Here is an 18,549-nt window from a genome sequence, read left to right on the forward strand (position 1 = left end):
CCACCTGTTTTGTTTGTCACAAAGTTTCAGACTGATGATGATGATGATGGTGATGGTGATGTGAGGGAGGGTCCTTTAAATGCTAAGTGTGTCACTAAGCTTAGGTGGTCTCAGGTGGTCTGGTCCTTGGTTAGAAACACTGTGACCTCCTCTCAGGTAAACAGGAAGTGATGCTGCTGCTGTTTCACAGAACCAATCATTACCTCACTGATTCAGCATCACTGGTCCATGGTCTGTAACTCATCATTACCTGCTACAGCTGTGACTCAGGTAACGAGGAAGTGGACCTTTGTCGTATGACCTCAGCTGAGCTGGTGATGTCAGCATTGCCTGCATCCTCCATCCCTCTCACCGTGGTGACAGAGCACAGGAAGAGCTGACACCTCCCACATCCACACAGATCCACACGGCTTATATTGGTTATTGATCTGTTGATCAGTTGACTGCTGTTGTTACCTGTCCAGGAGCTACAGCAAACCTTGTTTTTCCACCTCAGGTGTGACTGCTGACTCTTCCTCTGCAGGTTAATTCACGTCACCTGTGTCTGTGCCACTTCCTGTCTCTCCTGCTGATGGCCTTCCCATCATACACCTGTTATGTTCTCCACCTCTCACAGCTACAACAACCACACAATATTTAAGTGTCGATTCAACAAACACAGCTTTTTTATTATTAATGAGAGAATAATTGTTTGTGTAGTTTGGGTCTGAAGGAATCTGCTGACTCGTCAGGATGAGCGTGTTCATCTTTAAACCTCATCGCTGAGGCCGACCGGGAGACGGTGCTGAGGAAGATCCTCCTCATCCCCCTGCAGCTCTAAAGTGAAGCAGTGTCTGAATCAGCATCATGTGTCCGCTGGCTTCTCTAACCTTTGCTTCACGGACATAAACATTTGATTTGTGATCAGCTGGAGAAATAAAAAGTTTCTTTTTGACTGAGTTGTGTTCACTCACTCTGACGTTGGACTGTGTTTGTATCATAGTGGAGAAAATAAAAGTCGGACCCAGGAGGACCTGGACGTCGGCTGTGGTCAGTTATTCTACGTCAGGTTGACATTGGTGTCAGACGACGTCCTGACACCTGACGTCACAACCTACAGTCACCCAGCAACAGGGCCGGTGAGCCGAGTGTCTGCAGAGAAGAACCAGAAGCAACCCACATCGTCACTGTTGCAGTCTACAGATTTCAGCCTCTAACCTCCAGATCAATGAACTGACAGTACATCATGAACTTCCATCTCTGCCTTAACACTGTGGGTGACCTTTACATTAACAACCAGGCAAACTGCTCAGGGGCCCAAACCCTCAGAGGCCCCCGGACGCTACAGCTTCATGTGACATGTTTGTGGTTTAATTGAATTCATGTAAATTTGCTCATGAAATGTGTAACTGTGTCACTTTTTCTGACACACATAAATCTGAACAGTTCATTCAAGAACAAATCCTCTGTGTGAACGCAACACAACACAACACAACACAACACAATGCAATGCAACACAACACAACGCAACGCAACGCAACACAACACAACGCAACACAACACAACACAACACAACACAACACCAGTAGCCAACAGCGACAGTTTGGTTTTCTCAGACTCCTGTGACCTCACCCACTGACCAGGCTGACGGCACCACAGAGATGTTCCCCCCTGCAGCTGAGATGTCAGGGGGCGGGAGCTCAGTCAGCTGTCAGTCAGAAGGTGAACACCTCTGGTCCACCGCTCCTCTCACACTGAGGCTTCGAGCTGGTATCAGAGACGTGGCTGTGACTCTCGGGTTGTGACGGAGCAGGTGGGGGCGGAGGGTGTGTGGATCAGAAAATCCACCTGTCTGTGGGTTAATGTCAGCTTCACTGACTGTGGAAGAATCCCGTTTGCCTTCAAACACACGGTTCATTCACAAAGTGACTGAAAGATAATCTCACACACGAACAGGTCTATGTTTGAAAAATAATGTTGTGGATGTTTGTTTACAAATGTAAAATAACTTTATTAATATCATAGGTTTATGACATATTTTAATTTCAATTTATTGTTAATATAATTTGATGTTTTAATTTTTTTAATTTAAATTCATACAACTCTAACCTCTGGTTGTGTTTGTATGTCTCATGCTACGGTGGCCTCTGAGGACAAATCTCATTCAACACTGAAAACACAAACATGAAGGAAACAAGCTCCAGATCCAGAAACACAACAAACACTAAAACACACAAACAGGGAAGACCTGGTCCAGGAGGTTCTCCAGGATCTGGATGCTGTGATGGACTCCATCACCTGACATTATGTGGATCAGTGGTTCTCAAAGTGGGTTCCCAGGGGTTCTTGAGGGAGTTCCTGTGGGGTCCCCAGTGGTTTATTTTCATTCATAAGTAAGGCAGTGACAGAATGTGTGAATATTGTGGGTGGAAACACTGCTGCTCAGGTGAGGACGCTGCCATTAGAATGAGGAGGAGCCACCACCAAACTCCAGCAAACAAGGTGTGGAAACGGAAGTGAACCGGGGCGGAGCGGTCCGCAAATCAAACCCACCCCGCAGACAGACGAACAGGTGTTCACCCCGCAGCTCCCTCTCAACTGTGCCAACGTAATAATCGATCACACCATCGATTATTAAGATAAGTGCGTGCCGGGAATGCCCCCCCCTTCCCTCTCTCTCTCTCTCTCTCTCTCTCTCTCTCCCCGCCTCCGTCATCAACAAGTGTCTCGCGCACCGCCGGAGTCTTTTCAGTTGCAAATGCACGCGCACAGACGGAAGCTCCTCGCGCTCCCATTGGTCCGAGCGCGCCTGCCTGCACGAGGACAGAGGAACTTTTTGGAGGAGCGGGCAGAAGAGAGAGAGAGAGACACACAGAGAGAGAGAGAGAGAGTAAGAGAGAGAGAGAGAGAGCAGAGAGAGAGACAGAGCAGAGAGAGAGAGAGAGACACAGAGAGAGAGAGAGAGTAAGAGAGAGAGAGAGCAGAGAGAGAGAGAGAGAGTAGAGAGAGAGATAGAGCAGAGAGAGAGAGAGAGACACAGAGAGAGAGAGAGAGTAAGAGAGAGAGAGAGAGAGACTGAGAGAGAGAGAGAGAGTAGAGAGAGAGAGACAGAGCAGAGAGAGAGAGACAGAGCAGAGAGAGAGAGAGAGAGAGCAAAGACAGAGAGAGAGAGGGGAGAGAGAGAGGAGAGAGAGCAAAGAGACAGAGAGAGACAGAGCAGAGAGAGAGAGAGAGAGAGGAGAGAGAGAGAGTATAGAGAGAGAGCAGAGGCCGGACCGTGTTCACTGCCCCCGTGATGCCCGCCACCCCCGCACTCCTCATCCAGGACTGCTAGACCCCGCTCGTCCGCTCGCCTCCGTGTTTCCCGGGGTGTAATTAGTTAACTCGGATCACCCGGCGCTCCGGTCGAACCTGCAGGGAAACCTGGCCACACGTCGCCAGGTGGACGGCGACAAAAGGCTCCCAGTGTTGTGTCCCTCCTCAACCTCACCGCACCTGTCCAACATGTACAGCATGATGGAGCATGAGCTGAAGCCCACCGGCCAGCCCCCGTCTCACCAGACCTCCCAGGGGATGTCACCGGTCACCGGCAACATGACCGGGAACATGGGCGGCAACGGAAACTCTCACCCGAGCTCCAAGACGGCGTGCGCACCTGGAGGCGACCCCATGGATAAAGTGAAGCGGCCCATGAACGCGTTCATGGTCTGGTCCCGGGGCCAGAGGCGCAAAATGGCCCAAGAAAACCCCAAGATGCACAACTCGGAGATCAGTAAGCGGCTGGGGGCCGAGTGGAAGCTGCTGACCGACGCCGAGAAGCGGCCCTTCATCGACGAGGCCAAGCGGCTCCGGGCCGTGCACATGAAGGAGTACCCCGACTACAAGTACAAGCCGCGCCGCAAGACCAAGCCGCTGCTCAAGAAGGACGCTCAGGTGGCCAAGTACCCGCTGTCAGCGGGGAACCTGCTGGCGGCGGCGGCGCAGGGCCAGGGCGGTAGTCCGAGGATGGAGAGCTACGGCTGGGGCCCCACCGGGGGGTACGCGGGCATGCAGGGCGAGGCGCTCGGCTACACGCAGCAGCTGCACCGGTACGACCTGTCCGCGCTCCAGTACCCGCCCACGATGACGGCAGCACAGACGTACATGAACGGAGCCAACTCTTACAGGTGAGTCTCACAGTCCAGGTCCCAGACGCACCACGAAGGACGGGTTTTTTATTTTATTTTTTTATTAAAATTTTTTTTTTTTAAACTTCCACAGATTTAAAAGTATTTACATCACGCCGCTCAGCGTGTAGGTCTGTGTGGAGAAGTTTTTATTACAAGTTTGCCGCCTGATGTTTTCAGACTCAACTGAAACTCTCAGCACTGAGTAAATGGTGCGTTCAGGAGACAGTAAAAAGTAAGTGAACTAGGGACCGAACACCTGCTGCAGCAGTGTCCTGTACCCGGACTGTTAGTGAGGAGGCTTTAATCAGGTAGAAGTGAAGCACATTCAGTCCCACTGAGTCACTGAGGGAACAACAGGCTTCAGTCTGCTGCCTACTTGTTATGCATGTGACACTGTGCTCTGGGCTGGGTCCTGCCTGGAATGTTGATCAGGATGACTTGATGGCAGCAGGGCTGCTCTGTGTGTGGTCCTCTACCCACAGTCCCCTGCTCCTGAAAACCATTGTCCCCACTTACACTTCAGGGTCTCTGCCTCCTGCCGCTGCTGGCCTCCCCCCTTCCCTCCCTCCCTCCCTCCCTCCCTCCCTGCAGACCGCAAACAGTCAACACTTGGATAAATGATTGATTCAAGTAATTTTAATATTGATCATGTCCCTCTCTCCTGGTGACGGGTGAATCAGCTGCAGCTCCTTTACAGCTCCAGATGACTGGAGCTGTTGTGCTTGAAGCTTTGAGTCACTGAGGAGGCTGAACTTGCTGAAGCTCGTCCCGTCTCACTGAATCACAGCAGCTGGATCCAAGACCAGGTTTTAAAGTTCAGACTAAGAACAGGTCAGAACGGATACTCAGATCTCTAGAGATGCTGAGTTTGAAACAGTTGACAGGCCCTTTGCTCAGCAGCAGTTTGAAGTGAGTGGGATGTCGTCTGCAGGCGTCTCCACAGTTCACGTCTCCGTGACTGGGACTGCGCTGCACTCTCCCCCTCACTCACTGGAGAATCCTCACATCTTATTCTGTCTCCCACAACCCAGACTTCATGTTTGCTTTCTAAATCCTAATTAAAGTGAAGTCTCGATCTGAGCCTGTAAAGAGCCTTGAGATGATGTTCAATTGAATTCATTCTCTAAATCTGACTGTTTGCACTCTCAGGCTCAAACATAGTTTACACCCAGTGTGTCTGTCCTCAGCTGCTCCCCAGAAACACACTCCTCCAGTTCTTGTGAGAACACTTGATGGACAGGTCACATGACAGCTTCATGTGTCTATTGAATGAGGAGGCCCCTCCCACTGACACACAGGCTCATTAACCAGTTTTTACGGAGCCTGATGATGTAGACGGAGCGGTGAGGGGCATCATGTGCTGGACTGAAGCTCAGTTTGAAGGTGTCGCTGTGAACCAGCAGACCAAACCTGCAGCACCTCCTCTCCCTGATCCTGATCCTGAACCAGCAGACCAAACCTGCAGCACCTCCTCTCCCTGATCCAGATCCTGATCCTGAACCTGATTCCGAATCTGTCTCGACACGCAGGTGCTCGTCATGAATAACCTGGTGCTCTGACTCACTGACTCGTTTACCTTAGAATACCAGCAGCAGATTGGCTGAAGAGCCGGTTCGCCCCATTAAAGGAAGTGACAGGAATAACAAAATAAAAGTCCTCCGTTACAACTTAAAGTATCAAGTTTAAAAGAAGTCGTTCTGAAGAGGAGTCAGAGCTGTAACAGGTCTCTGATCAGTTTGTGTCAGCAGGTCTCAGTGTTGTTTGGGATGTTCAACGCTGTCGTTATTATAGTTTCCATTAATATGATACTTCATGTTCAGAGCAGCTGTTTAATGTTGTAGCAGGTGCTGGTGAAGTCAAACAGTTTTAAATGCTGAGCTTCAGGCTCTGTTCATCAGCTGAAGCTGTTTGACCTGAAACATCTTCACAGCAGGATGTTTCCTGTACAGATTCAGATCCAGAGTCAGTGACAGTGACAGGAGCTACGACCTCCGACACAGACAAACTGAAGTTCAGGACACTGGTGTCATTTCTGTGGTTTAAATGAAGATGTTCGACCTGAGGCTGAAGATGACGAAATAAATATTATGTATAATAAACAACCATGTTTAACCCCACATACTGTCACACAGCAGGAGACACAGGTCAGAGTCAGGAGCTACAGTCTGAGTAAAACTGAACGACTTTACGTTTCTCTTGTGACCTAAAGTAACCTCTTCATTAGCTTTCTATTAGAAATCCAGTGAACAACTTCATGTGTTTCTTCTTCTGTGGTGGTTAATGTGCACGTGAACATGATGAAGCTCAGGAGATCATCGTCATCATCTTCATCATGTGATGTTGCCTGTTAATGTGGCTTTTAGAGAACCAGGTCCACATGTGGTCTGGTTTCCTGCCTGAACCTGATCCTGTATTTAGGTTCTGGACTCTCAGGTGACGTCTAACTTGTCCTGCCCCCCCCCTCCCCACAGCCCCATGTCCTACAGCAGCAGCCCCCAGCAGCCCAGCCCCGTCACCATGTCCATGGTGAAGGCAGAACCAGTGTCCCACTCGCCTCCGACCGGGACGCCCAACCACCACCGGGGCCCCTTGCAGGGAGACCTCAGGGACATGATCAGCATGTACATCCCCGGACCGGGAGGCGACGCCGGCGACCCCACCACAGCACAGAGGGGCTACACCAGCGTCCAGCAGCACTACCTCACTGGGACTGTCCCGCTCACACACATCTAGAACTGGAAGGGGACTGATGGGGGCGGGGGTCGAACTGAGGGGAGAACCAGAAATGCTCATGATGCACAGCTGGCTGGACAGGAGGTGGAGTCTGGAGCGGGGGTGGGGGTGGGGGTTTAGACCGATCCACATGTGCCTGCAGACACAGACACACAATGTTTGTATCACTGGACAGCTGTTTTTCTACCTCCTTGGTGCCACATCAGTTCACACACACACACACACACACACACACACACACACACACACACACACAAACCCACCACACATGCCCCCACCCTCCTGCAGACGTGACGACCGGGGCCACGCCTGTTTATTGTGTACATATTACAAAATGCTCCTTTGTCTTTTTATATTTTTAGATTTTATTCAGAATGAGTCAAAAGTTTTTCCTGATCCCCACCAGAAACACACAGCTCCACCCAGAGAGAGGCGGGGGAGGGGCTGTCCCGTCCCACCCCCCGCTGTGTGGGCGGAGCTGGGAACAGCCAGTGGGGAAACAGGAAGGAAATGCACAACTTGAATAACAGAGGTTTTTAAATGAACTCTTTGTGCCTTGGCTTTGGTTTAGTACTGTTGTATTTTTATATTTGACCTGCTGAAATCCTGTCGGACGACACGGAGGACACCTGTTGGACACCTGTTGGACAATCAGCACTGCATCCACAGGAAACAAATGCACCACGGCCAGGACGGAGGACCTGGTCCCGGTCCTGCAGGTGCAGCAGTGTGTGTTCCTGCTGCCTGTTTTATTTGTTGTAATTAGTTTTTAGGTTTGAGTTTCTGATGTAAATGTTGCGTCTGTGTTTTCATTGTCACTTTGCTGTAGGCAGGAGTTGTGTTGGGTTTTTTTTTTTTTTTTTTTTTTTATAGGCTCATTAATTGAATTGAATATGAAACATTTCAGTTGTTTTGCTCCAAACTTCAGATCGAGTCTCCACCAGGTCTGGACTGACAGAGGGACTCATCACGTGTTTTATTTGAATCAGCTGCTTCAGACTAAACCTCCATCTTGTTTCTAAAGTTCTTCTCTTCAGCTCTGGCTCATTATTTCCTCTGTAAGAAATAAAGGTGTTTTAATCTGCTCTCAGCCTGTGTCTCTGCTGCTGCTCTGGACCTAAAGGAGACTGTGTTTCCTCAGACTCGTTGCTGACTGGTTCCCGTCGAACTGAACGTGGAGACAGACACTGAGCAGCTGATGATGAATGTTTACACTGGTGCTCCAGTATTTTAAAAGTTAACTTTTCTACTGACGTTAGGATGAACTGTTGTGTGTAAATGCTGCCGTGTGTAGACTTCCTCTGTAGCATTCATGTAAATACTGTACACATCATTTTTAGGCTCTTATACTAAGAGTCTGATTCCTTTTGATTAAAAAATCTTTGTTATGGGATTCATGACAATATTAATAAAAAGAACAAATCCTTTTTTCATTAACGTCGTCTTAAGTCTCTGTGCTTTCACTTCAAACACTTGTTTATACAATATTTCACACTGACAATAATCTGCAGCAGCCACTTTATTAGGAACACATGCTCCAATACAACAGCTCCAAACTTTCCAACTCAAGGTCAACTTACTCAGTTCATCTGGAGCTTCCCACCATATCACACAGTTTCCATCAGCTGATGGAGGAATAATGATAATGATATAAACTGAACAAAAATATAAACACACTCGTTCTTACTCATTAGTTAAAATTAAGGATTAGACTTTTTTTTTTCAAAATAAAATGCACTGAACTGTGGATCTCTGGGGTTAACCCAGGTCATGAGAAACCCACAGTTCAGTCCTAATAGATAAATATAACGACAAATTTTTAAGTGGCCTTTGATTGTGAGAGGCCAGGTCACACCTGTGCAACTATCCTGTGGTGTAATCAGCATCCTCATGCCACACCTGTCAGGTGGGTGATGATTTAAAGATATCTGTGAAAAAAGTAAGAAAAAAAAAAAAAGCATTTGCGTAGAAAAGGTTTGCATTAAAATGGGAGAAAAAACAAAAGTGTTGTGTCATTGTCACAGAGGTGTTAACTCACCTGTGTGCTGTTTAATTGTGGTGTTTTCACTCAGTCCGTTCTCAAACATGAATATAACACAACAGCAGCTCTGGTCTCAGCTACACCCACAGTGTGCCTAATAAAGTGACACACTGCTGCACCGGAGCACACCAGTGTTTTAAACACAGGTCGCCCATATTTTACCTCATCAGGCTGAATCATTTCTGACTTTTCCACACCATCAGTGCATTTTATATAGAAATCAATCCTTTAAATATTATGTCTTTAAACATCTGGATGATGCAGGATCTTAACATCTAGATGATGCAGGAAATGAATAAATGTTGAAATCATCTTCACATCTGCATCAGTTTGTGTTAAATGTCATTAAATTAACGTTTAATGGTAAGTGATGAAAGTAATTCCGACCTGTGCTTTGGTGTCTTTAAAGAGTCAAACGAGTTTTCTGGACGATGCAGTTTAACATCGTTTCAACACACTGCATGAAACTGATGAGAGTTCAGCTGCTGCTGATTTTAACTCTCCTCCCCAACTGTTTTTTTTTTTACATGTTCAGTTTAATTAACACAGTTTTAATTATCATAAAACACAACACACCACAGATGTGACAGAGTGATACACTATGTTCAAATACACTGATTGTGATGTAGACAGCAACAAAAAACAGACAACACAACTGATAAGATCGTACAATTAGATAAAAATATAATTATAGTTTTTAATTATCTGGACCTGGGCTCATCTGTGGCCTGGAGTTCATGACGTCATTTGTTTTAATGGAGGAAGCTGATGCTTGGTTTGATGAAATGTTAATGTGTATTAACTCTAGTGAAGTGAATGATGGTCCTGTCAGAACTAATCATCCAGACCGGTTCAGGAGACGGACCAGGAGAGACCAGGAGAGACCTTTCCCAGTGTCTCAGCGGCCTCTGAGCCCAGTGAAGGCCCGGCCAGAGTGAGCCTGAGCGGGGGCGCAGGGGAGGATGTGACGGCTGAGGGTGACTGGTCTATAGAGGCCAGGATGATTTAAAGCTTGATTATTTACTTTCTTATCTTTGCTCTCTTTTAAAATTCACTTTCCCTCTTCCCCTCCTCCAGCCTTTCACTCCCTCCCTCCCCCTCCCCTCTCCACACAGAAAGCGGGTGGATGGCCCGCTCGTAATTGGCCGTTTCGGAGGCGCATTGTCCGCGGCTTTTCAGGCCGCAGGTGCATATAGTAAAGCCGGAGTCTCCGCTCCTCCCCCGGGCGTCTTTGTTCCCTCTCCCCGCTTCGCCCACTCCCCCGCCGGGCAGAAAATTAGGGCTGCTTTTGGGGGCTTCGTCCTCAGGCTTAACCCTTTCACCGACCGCCGCCTTTCTCATGGAAATGTGAGAGAACCCCGCACTGGCTAATCGGTCAGTGAGGGGAGGGGGAGGGGGCGGGAGGGGCTGGTGGGAGGAGGGGAGAAAAGATGCGGGCACCAGGATCAACAGGAGGAGGAGGAGGGGAACAGATGCGGGGGGAGCTCCACCAACTTCTCCAGCAGCTCCAACCACAGTGATGAACTTTCACAGTTTCCTTAATGAAGCCTTTAATTATTATTAAACCTGTGAGAGTTAATTATGGTAAAATCACAGGCTACTGTTCCACCTGAGAACCGGGCCCCCTGAAGGACTCCAGTATCCTCCTCGGGAGATTCCTGAGCCCCTCAAGGATCCCAGGAACCTCATTAAGAACCCGTGGAACGCTCTCAAGGACTTGAGGAACCTTACAGACTCAGGAGGCTTCTTTGTTTGGGGTTTATCTGTGTCAGCCAAACTCTCTTAAAAACAGTGCACAGTTCATGTGATGCTGCTGCTGCGAGGCATGACGACGATGATGATGATGATGATGATGATGACAATAAAAGTTGTAACTTCCCTCAGTGAGTTTAAAGAGACTGAATAGAAACGAACGTTTGCTGCTGCAACTGGCGGAAGTGAGAGTGTATATGTGGGTTGTTTTGGCTGAGGTCCACAGGCAGATAGGGGGAGGGAGGGGTGGGTGGAGAAGGGGGTGGAGGGAGTGTCAATGGAGGGATTTTCTGGTCTAATACATCCCATCACTTAGCAACGAGCAGTGAGGCTTCAACAAGTGGTTGCCATGGAACCTCAGAGAGTGACTTAAAAGTCTCTACAAAGAGCTGTGGTCAGCCTGTGTGTGTGTGTGTGTGTGTGTGTGTGTGTTTGTGTGTGTGTTTGTGCGTGTGTGCGTGTGTTTGTGTGTGTGTGTGTGTGTGTGTGTGTGTGTGTGTGTGTGTGTGTGTGTGTGTGTGTGTGTTTGTGTGTGTGTTTGTGCGTGTGTGTTTGTGTGTGTGTGTGTGTGTGTGTGTGTGTGTGAATCAGGTGGTGGTTACCCACAGGGTTTTTACTGTGGTGACACACAGTCCAGACATAACCTCCTGTAAACTTCATGTCTGTTGTTGTCTCTGTGTGGTGATGATGATGATGATGATGATGATGATGATGATGATGAAGAGCAGGAAACAGAACGACATCATCACACAGAGACAGGATGGAGTGATGAAAACACTGGGTGTTAATGTTCAGAACCTGCAGGAGCCCAGATACAACTACACATTCACACACGGACACACACATGGACAGGAAACACAGAGGATGGTTCAGATTAGATCTCATCATCATGTCCATGTAGACGTGCACACACACACACACACACACACACACACACACACACACACAAACATCTCAGCCTCTTCATTCTTCCAGGGTCACAACCTTGTTCCCTCTCCACTTCTACTGAAAGCACTGGGACACTGCTCCATCCTTTCTTTAACTTCATGTGATACCTGGAGACACCTGGAGACACCTGGAGACACCTGCAGGACCACGGAGGTGAGTCTGTCTGTGGACACGTGTTGTCTCTGTGATGACATCACAACTGTGAGAGCTACAGTCATGAAACTTTATAGGTGTGTAGCTGGAGATCAAGACGAAGGCCAGAATATTAATATGAATTAAAGCTCATTGAAGCAGCTGTGTGCTGCACTTTAAATGAGGTGAGGAAATTATCTTCATGTATTTATTGTCTCCGTCTTTTCTCTTGTAAAACTGAGGAGTGTATCACCTTTGTGACATCATCACTGTCGCATCAACCCCCCTCCCATCATAGCCTGTCTATAAACCTGGATGTAGACTCTTGGTCTGAAAGTGAAGCCAGTGCTGAAGAGCCTTAAACCTGCCTTCTATCTAATGAGCATCAGGGGGCGACTCCACTGGTGGTAAAAAGAAGTATGATTATATTGAAGTCTATGGGAAAATGTCTCTACTTCTCACTTGATATATCACCTCAGTAAACGTTTTCCTGATGAGTTGATGGTCTCAGTCTCTAGTTTCAAGTCCTCTTCAATACAACATGATAACTCCTCACTCCTCCTCAGCTCCACCTTCTCCTCCAAATATGGTTTCTTCTGGTTTCAAAAAACCAAGATGGTGACGGACAAATTACAAACTGGAGGCTTCAAAACAGCAGCTCACAAACCAGTGGGTGACATCACGGTGAGTTGACACAGGTTCTGGGCGGATGTTAACGAACAACAATGAACCTGTTCCTCACTTTAAAACAAAGTATTTATCACAGGAAGTGTATTTGAACAGGACAAGACATAAAGGATGAAGACGAACTGATTCCAGGAGCTTTTTCTATCAGTTCATGTATCTCACAGTACAGTGAGAGCTACTGGAAACCAAACATCCAAACAAACAGGGTCCATGAAGCTGATTCTGATTTAGGTCTAATAATCAAAAGGATTATGTGTCTGAATATGAATCCAGTCTTCGCCACGGTCTTTGGAGGCTTTCCCTGACTTCCTGCACACCCTCCTCCACAGGTGAGCTGCAGTGCTGTTTGTTAGCACGCAGGTGAAAGGTGGGCGGCTGCTGTCATGCCACTTCAGCTGTAATGAACGCCACCCTGAACACAAGATCTGCTGCATTTCTGAGTCACGATAAGCTCAGATAAAGATCTTTGTTTTGTCTGAAAACAGAACAAGTTACATCCTCCATCAGAGGAGGGGGGGGGGGGGGGGGGTGTACAAACACAAACCTCCTCGTACCTGAGTCCAGGTGAGCTGCAGGTTTTAGATTCTGTGTGACACATCTCTATCTGCTGGGTACTGTTGAAGCACTTCAGTCAAACAAACAACTAAAACACATTTCCTCACTCCCTCTAGTGGTGTTTGTTTCAGTCACATCAGAGAGGCGGTTTCTGCCCCTTGTGGCCCCCCTCCACCCAAGGCCTGTAGTGATGGCTGAGTGTCACTGAGAGGGTCACTGTCAGTGAAGTGGACTTAGTATATCTGAGACAGACCTTTGACCCCTGACTAGAAGTATCTCAGGTGTTTTAAACAAACCTTCATCAAGTGATTCAGACGAGATAAAAGACTTAAGACCTGAACCACCTTTAGAAACCAGAGGGTCATCACATCAGTGGTGTCGCGCTGTGTGAGTGGTTACCTGATTTTAAGCTTTCTAAACAGTTTGAGGCTCCAATATTTCTACCACATTATTGTTATATAATATAATATAATATAATATAATATAATATAATATAATATAATATAATATAATATAATATAATATAATATAATATAATATAATATAATATAATATAATATAATATAATATAATATCTGTGTATCAAAACCTTTAATCATCTCACCACCCCTCAGGTTTACTCTGTGACCCTTGAAGGGGGCTCAGGTTCAGACCACATGACTAAACTATCAGACTGTATAAGAAAGAGTAAAAGTCTCAGCAGCTACAACAGAAAACATACATATACACACGGTGGCATCAGAGTACCCATATCCTTAATCCAGGCCTTTGTAGGACCCCCTTCAGCAGCAGCTCCAGCTTCAGTCTTCTTGAAGCTCTACAGACTCTGAACACCTGGATCCTACCTGACAGGTCCTCTCAGATTCCATCAGATTCTTCAGGTCTCTCCACAGATGGTCTAAGTCTGGATAGAGACTGGTCCTGAAGCTTCAGGTCACTGTGGGGCTGGAAGGTGAACTATCGCTCCAGTCTCAGGTCTGTGGACTCTGGATCAGGTTTTCTTTACGGACCTCTCTGGGGCAAAGGGGAGCAAGTGCCAAAAACAGCAGGGTTTATGGGAAATGTGGTCCCTAACTGGAGGAGCTAGCATTAAAGCTAAATGCTGGGGACCTTTAAGCCCTCTGTTATTTTGTTATTTCCAACACACAAACGTCCAGCTGTTCCAGATGTTCTGATAAACAGACTGAGATGTTTGTCTCTCATCATGAGCCTCATTGATGGATCCTCATCAGCTGATGGAGGGAGCGTCCCCCCCCCCTCGCCCTCTCCTGACCCCACCCCTCTGACTGTAGTGTGTTGAGCGGTCTGAGGAGATGAGAACTGATATGAAGAGCCCACACATAAAAGAGATCACAGGTAGGACACAGATGTAATCTCTGCTGTCCCTCCGAGACAAACAACAGCAGATTTCACAGTCGCTGCTCACAGATGCCTCAAGAGTCTGAACAAGCCTTCAGCTTCCTGTTCACTAATTATAGACCTGAGGGGATGAAAACCTTTCTGCCTCAGCGTAACCCGGTCTCTGTGTGTAAGTTCATCTTATTCACCAATACTCCACAGACTGAGGCTTTTTCTGGAATTAAATTTTCATATGAAAACTGGGTCTGTATGAAAAAACTGAAAAATCAGTTTCCTACAGACCCACCATAGGTGTGTTGGTAGATACGCAAAGATACATGCAGGACTGTTTCTGTTCATTTAGGTGACCCAGGCCGGACTTTCACTGCTGCCCCTGAAGAGACTGATTGATTGATTGGTTGATTGATTGATTGATTGATCTTTTTGCAGCCAAAGAGTTTGACAATATTTTAGTTTTATTCAACTTCAGTCAACTTCTTATCTGTGTCATCAACAGGCATGTTAGCACCTTTATGCAGCAGCTCAATGACCCTAAACATCAGAGTAAATCGACCTTCTGGAGTGGTCCAGTTAGAGTTCAGACCTGGACCCAGTAGAGATCCTGTGGACTAGCAAAGACAACAAGTAACACTTGTAATTCAACAACCCTGGAGTTTTAGACAAAGACTGCTCACACCAGACCTCCTGAGAGTCTGTCTGAGCTGAAGCCGTTCTATGAGAAGACTGGTTCAGACCTCCTCCTGAACCTGGAGCAGGTCTGATCAGCAGCTACTGAAGATCTGGTCCAGAGTCCTTCACAGCACTGATTCAGTTCTGTTAAAGGTGACTAATGACCTGTTAGTCTCTGCTGACTAATCCTGGTTCCTCTAGATCTTAGTGCAGCCTTTGGTACTGTAGATCCTGACCTCCTTTAGACAGGTCTTGAACAGTTAAGGGTTCAGCTCTAAACTGGTTTAGATCCTCAAACACAGGACATTCACTATGGCTGTAGATCAGTTTTAACAAAAGGCCTGGTGGCCTCAACCCAGTGTCTAAAAAGCCAACCAAAAACTCAAACTGTCAAAACAGTTGTCGACACTCACAAATATTTATGAATATTTTTATTCTGCTCAGCAGCAATTAGGGGCCAGTTTTTTAGGTCAGTTTTCCCTCTGCCCCTGTCACCTGTGGGGTCCCTCAGGGGTCCATCCTGGGGCCTCTTCTGTTCAGCCTTGACATGATCCGTCACTAGGAAAAAAATAACATCTGCTGTCACCTCTACGCCGATGACTCACAGCTTTACCTCCCACTAAAATCTACAGCTTCCCTACAGCCTCCTGGACTGTTTCGAGGACGTTAAGGATCGGATTGAAAATAAACAGCAAATAAACCAATGTAAAGTGGACTACCTCAGCTCACATGCGAAGGCTCATCCAACAAACTGGGGGTTATCTCTGATTCTGCCTTTACATGATAAAGAAAAAGTAATTCACACCTTCATTACTCATGACTGCACTGGTGTAATTCCCTGTATCTGGGCCTCCCCCAGTTTTCATTAACTCGCCTACAGATGGTCTAAAGAGCATCACCCCATCATCAGCCCCTTGTCACTGGCTCCCCAGTTTAAGACCTTGTTAATTGTTTTCATGGCTCTAAATGGTCTGGACCCGTCTTACACCACAGACCTCATTCACTGGCTCTCAGCTCCTGGGTCTCTCCTGTCCCACAGTCACAGCTAAAACTATCTCTGTTTATAAATCCAGGATAACACACTTTAATATCTGATCTTTAACTGATCTCATATCTAAAATTCTGGATTTGTCGCTGGTTTCACAGTGTGTTCAGTTTAAACTGTGATTAAATCTGTTTTAGAAATAAACTGGTGTTATGAGTATCTGACTCTGACTTACTGATCTCCTGATCACATACTACCACACCAGTTCTGTTGTACAGCTTAGTGCAAGCAGTAGGTCCATGTGACCTACAATAGGCCTGCAATAGAAATACTAAAGAATTTAGATGTAGTTCTGATTGGTCCTGGTCCTTGTCTGGGATCTGTAGACTGCAGCACATCCTCAGTTTCATTCTTTCTTTAACTCACCTCTGTATGACTGCAGACTGATGATAGATGACCATCACTCCGCTGAGCCTGACACCAGCTCTGGATATGAGCTTTAGTTCAGTGAAGTGTTTCTGACAAACTGAGTGAACTGTGGGAACACATAAAACATCTCTGTGTGGTTACGTAGGTGGGGAGTAACTGTGAAGTTTCTGTTTGTTTGTGGTGGCGTGTCAGGACAGAGCAGCAGCAGTGGAGCAGTTCAGCCTCATCAGGAGCTATGGAGGAGGAGGAGGAGGAGGAGGAGGAGGAAGAGGACCTCCCAAGAAGAAGAGCGGCAGGTGACTGAACCTCAGAAACACACCAATCTGTACCATCTCTGCTCCACCATCAGATATGAGCCAGCCTCAGGCTATACACCACCCTACCACACACACACTCACACTCACACTCACACACATACACACACACACACACACACACACACACACACACACACACACACACACACACACACACCATCTCTCTCATTAAAAGCAGTTTCCCTTTCTTTTCTTCTTCATGAGATTCTGTTGTTGATCTCCTCCCCCTCCCCCTCCCCCTCCCCCTCCTCCCTCTGTCCCCTCCCTGAACTCTGCAGGTGATGCCACACAAACCTTTCATACACACTGAACACACACACACACCTCTACAGCTGTAAACAAGTGTGATACAAACTGTTATTAAAAAATATTTTTACGGTGTTTCTTTGAATCTGTGACAATGTGAGTGATATTTACAGAACACACACGTCTTCCTGTATGGAGGTCACATGTTCTCCTCTGGCTCCTCCCACAGTTCAAACACACACAGGTAATCAGAGCTGTGGTCAAAATCAGAATCATCTCCTCTCTGACCTTGTCTCCTTGACCTCGATGGAAAACATCATGAGGTCAAGGAAAGGTGTGAAGGAGAGGTCATAAGGACTTAGGAAAAGACAAGAGAGAATCTGACTGAACTTTGACTGGACTTTAAACTAACTTTATTGATAAGACATGGATAATAGATCCTCCTTTAACCACAGAAACAAACAGGATGAAATGTTGAAATAAGAAACATGAAAGGAAAACACAAGCAGAGAAACCTATCCATTAAAATAATAATGAAATCAAAATAAGGAACTGATCGGCGTCAGAATAAATGATATTCACACATCAGTTTATAGAGTTTCCTGATATGGACACTTTGACATTTTTATTCTTTTGTTCAATGGAGAAAATGATGATGATGAATGATGATGTTTCTATAAATCTGACAGATTAAAGAGAATAAATCTGTATAAATAAATGAATCTGGAGCTCAGACCAGGATTTACATCAGTGCATCTCATGTTGCTGCAGCAAGGAATTGTGGGAGGCATTTCCTCCTTTCCTTACTAAAGGAAGGTCCAGTGTTTCTTCTGCTAAAGGAGATAAGATAGGAGGCAGTGAAGCTCCTTTCCTTAGCTCTGATCACAGCTGCTGCTCTGACACTTCAGCTCATTTCATCCAGTTTGAACTTTCCTAACCAAAGCCAAACCCTGTGATAGACAGGTGACCTGTCCAGGTGTAACCCCGCCCTCACCCACTGTCAGCTGGGATTGGCTCCAGCCCCCTAAAAGGAGAAGTGGTATGGTGAATTGATGAATGAATGACACACATTTGTTTCCATTTCCATCAACACTTTTATTTCACTCACATCTCACTTCAGTCATGCATCATCACACACCAGCTCTGCCTCTGGATCAGCAGTTCAATCAGGTCTCACGTCGAGTCCTGGTTCAGGTCTGTGTCTCACGTTACTTCAACATGAAAATCATCGGAACCTGGTCAAATAAAAAACCTGCACCATCTTTATTTTCAGGTCGCTTCTCTTTAACACTGAGCTAATTATTGATTCAGATCAAACAGCACTGATCTCCATCATCAGGTGACATCTGGACCAGTTGAAGTCACAATTCAAGTTTCCCCAGTGACCAAGCATTGAAATGCTTTTATTGTGAAGCAGCTACAGCTTCCTGTGAGGGTGGACACCTGTACTAATAGAAGAAGTGTGGACTCCGTTTTATTCCAGGTGGACTGGGTCTAACCTCAGGTTGTGTTTTGGTCCCTTTGTTCACTCTGATGCAGCTACACAAC

The 18,549-nt window shown here is 46.7% G+C and overlaps 1 protein-coding gene and 1 long non-coding RNA gene across 2 annotated transcripts in view; both read left to right on the forward strand.

The window, feature by feature from the left end:
• The window catches only part of LOC139621558 (uncharacterized), a 292,521-nt gene that overhangs the window by 48,687 nt on the left and 225,285 nt on the right, over window positions 1-18,549 (forward strand). The window lies entirely within an intron of this gene.
• Window positions 3,120-8,318, forward strand: sox19b (SRY-box transcription factor 19b). The gene is made up of 2 exons (XM_071478152.1): window positions 3,120-4,145; window positions 6,620-8,318. The coding sequence occupies exons 1-2, from the start codon at window positions 3,484-3,486 to the stop codon at window positions 6,879-6,881; spliced, it is 924 nt and encodes a 307-aa protein (XP_071334253.1). The 5' UTR covers window positions 3,120-3,483; the 3' UTR covers window positions 6,882-8,318.

The sequence above is a fragment of the Trachinotus anak genome, unplaced genomic scaffold (assembly GCF_046630095.1).
Source record: "Trachinotus anak isolate AG129_WGS33_773 ecotype Australia unplaced genomic scaffold, CSIRO_AGI_Tana_v1 ptg000005l, whole genome shotgun sequence".
NCBI lineage: Eukaryota > Metazoa > Chordata > Actinopteri > Carangiformes > Carangidae > Trachinotus > Trachinotus anak.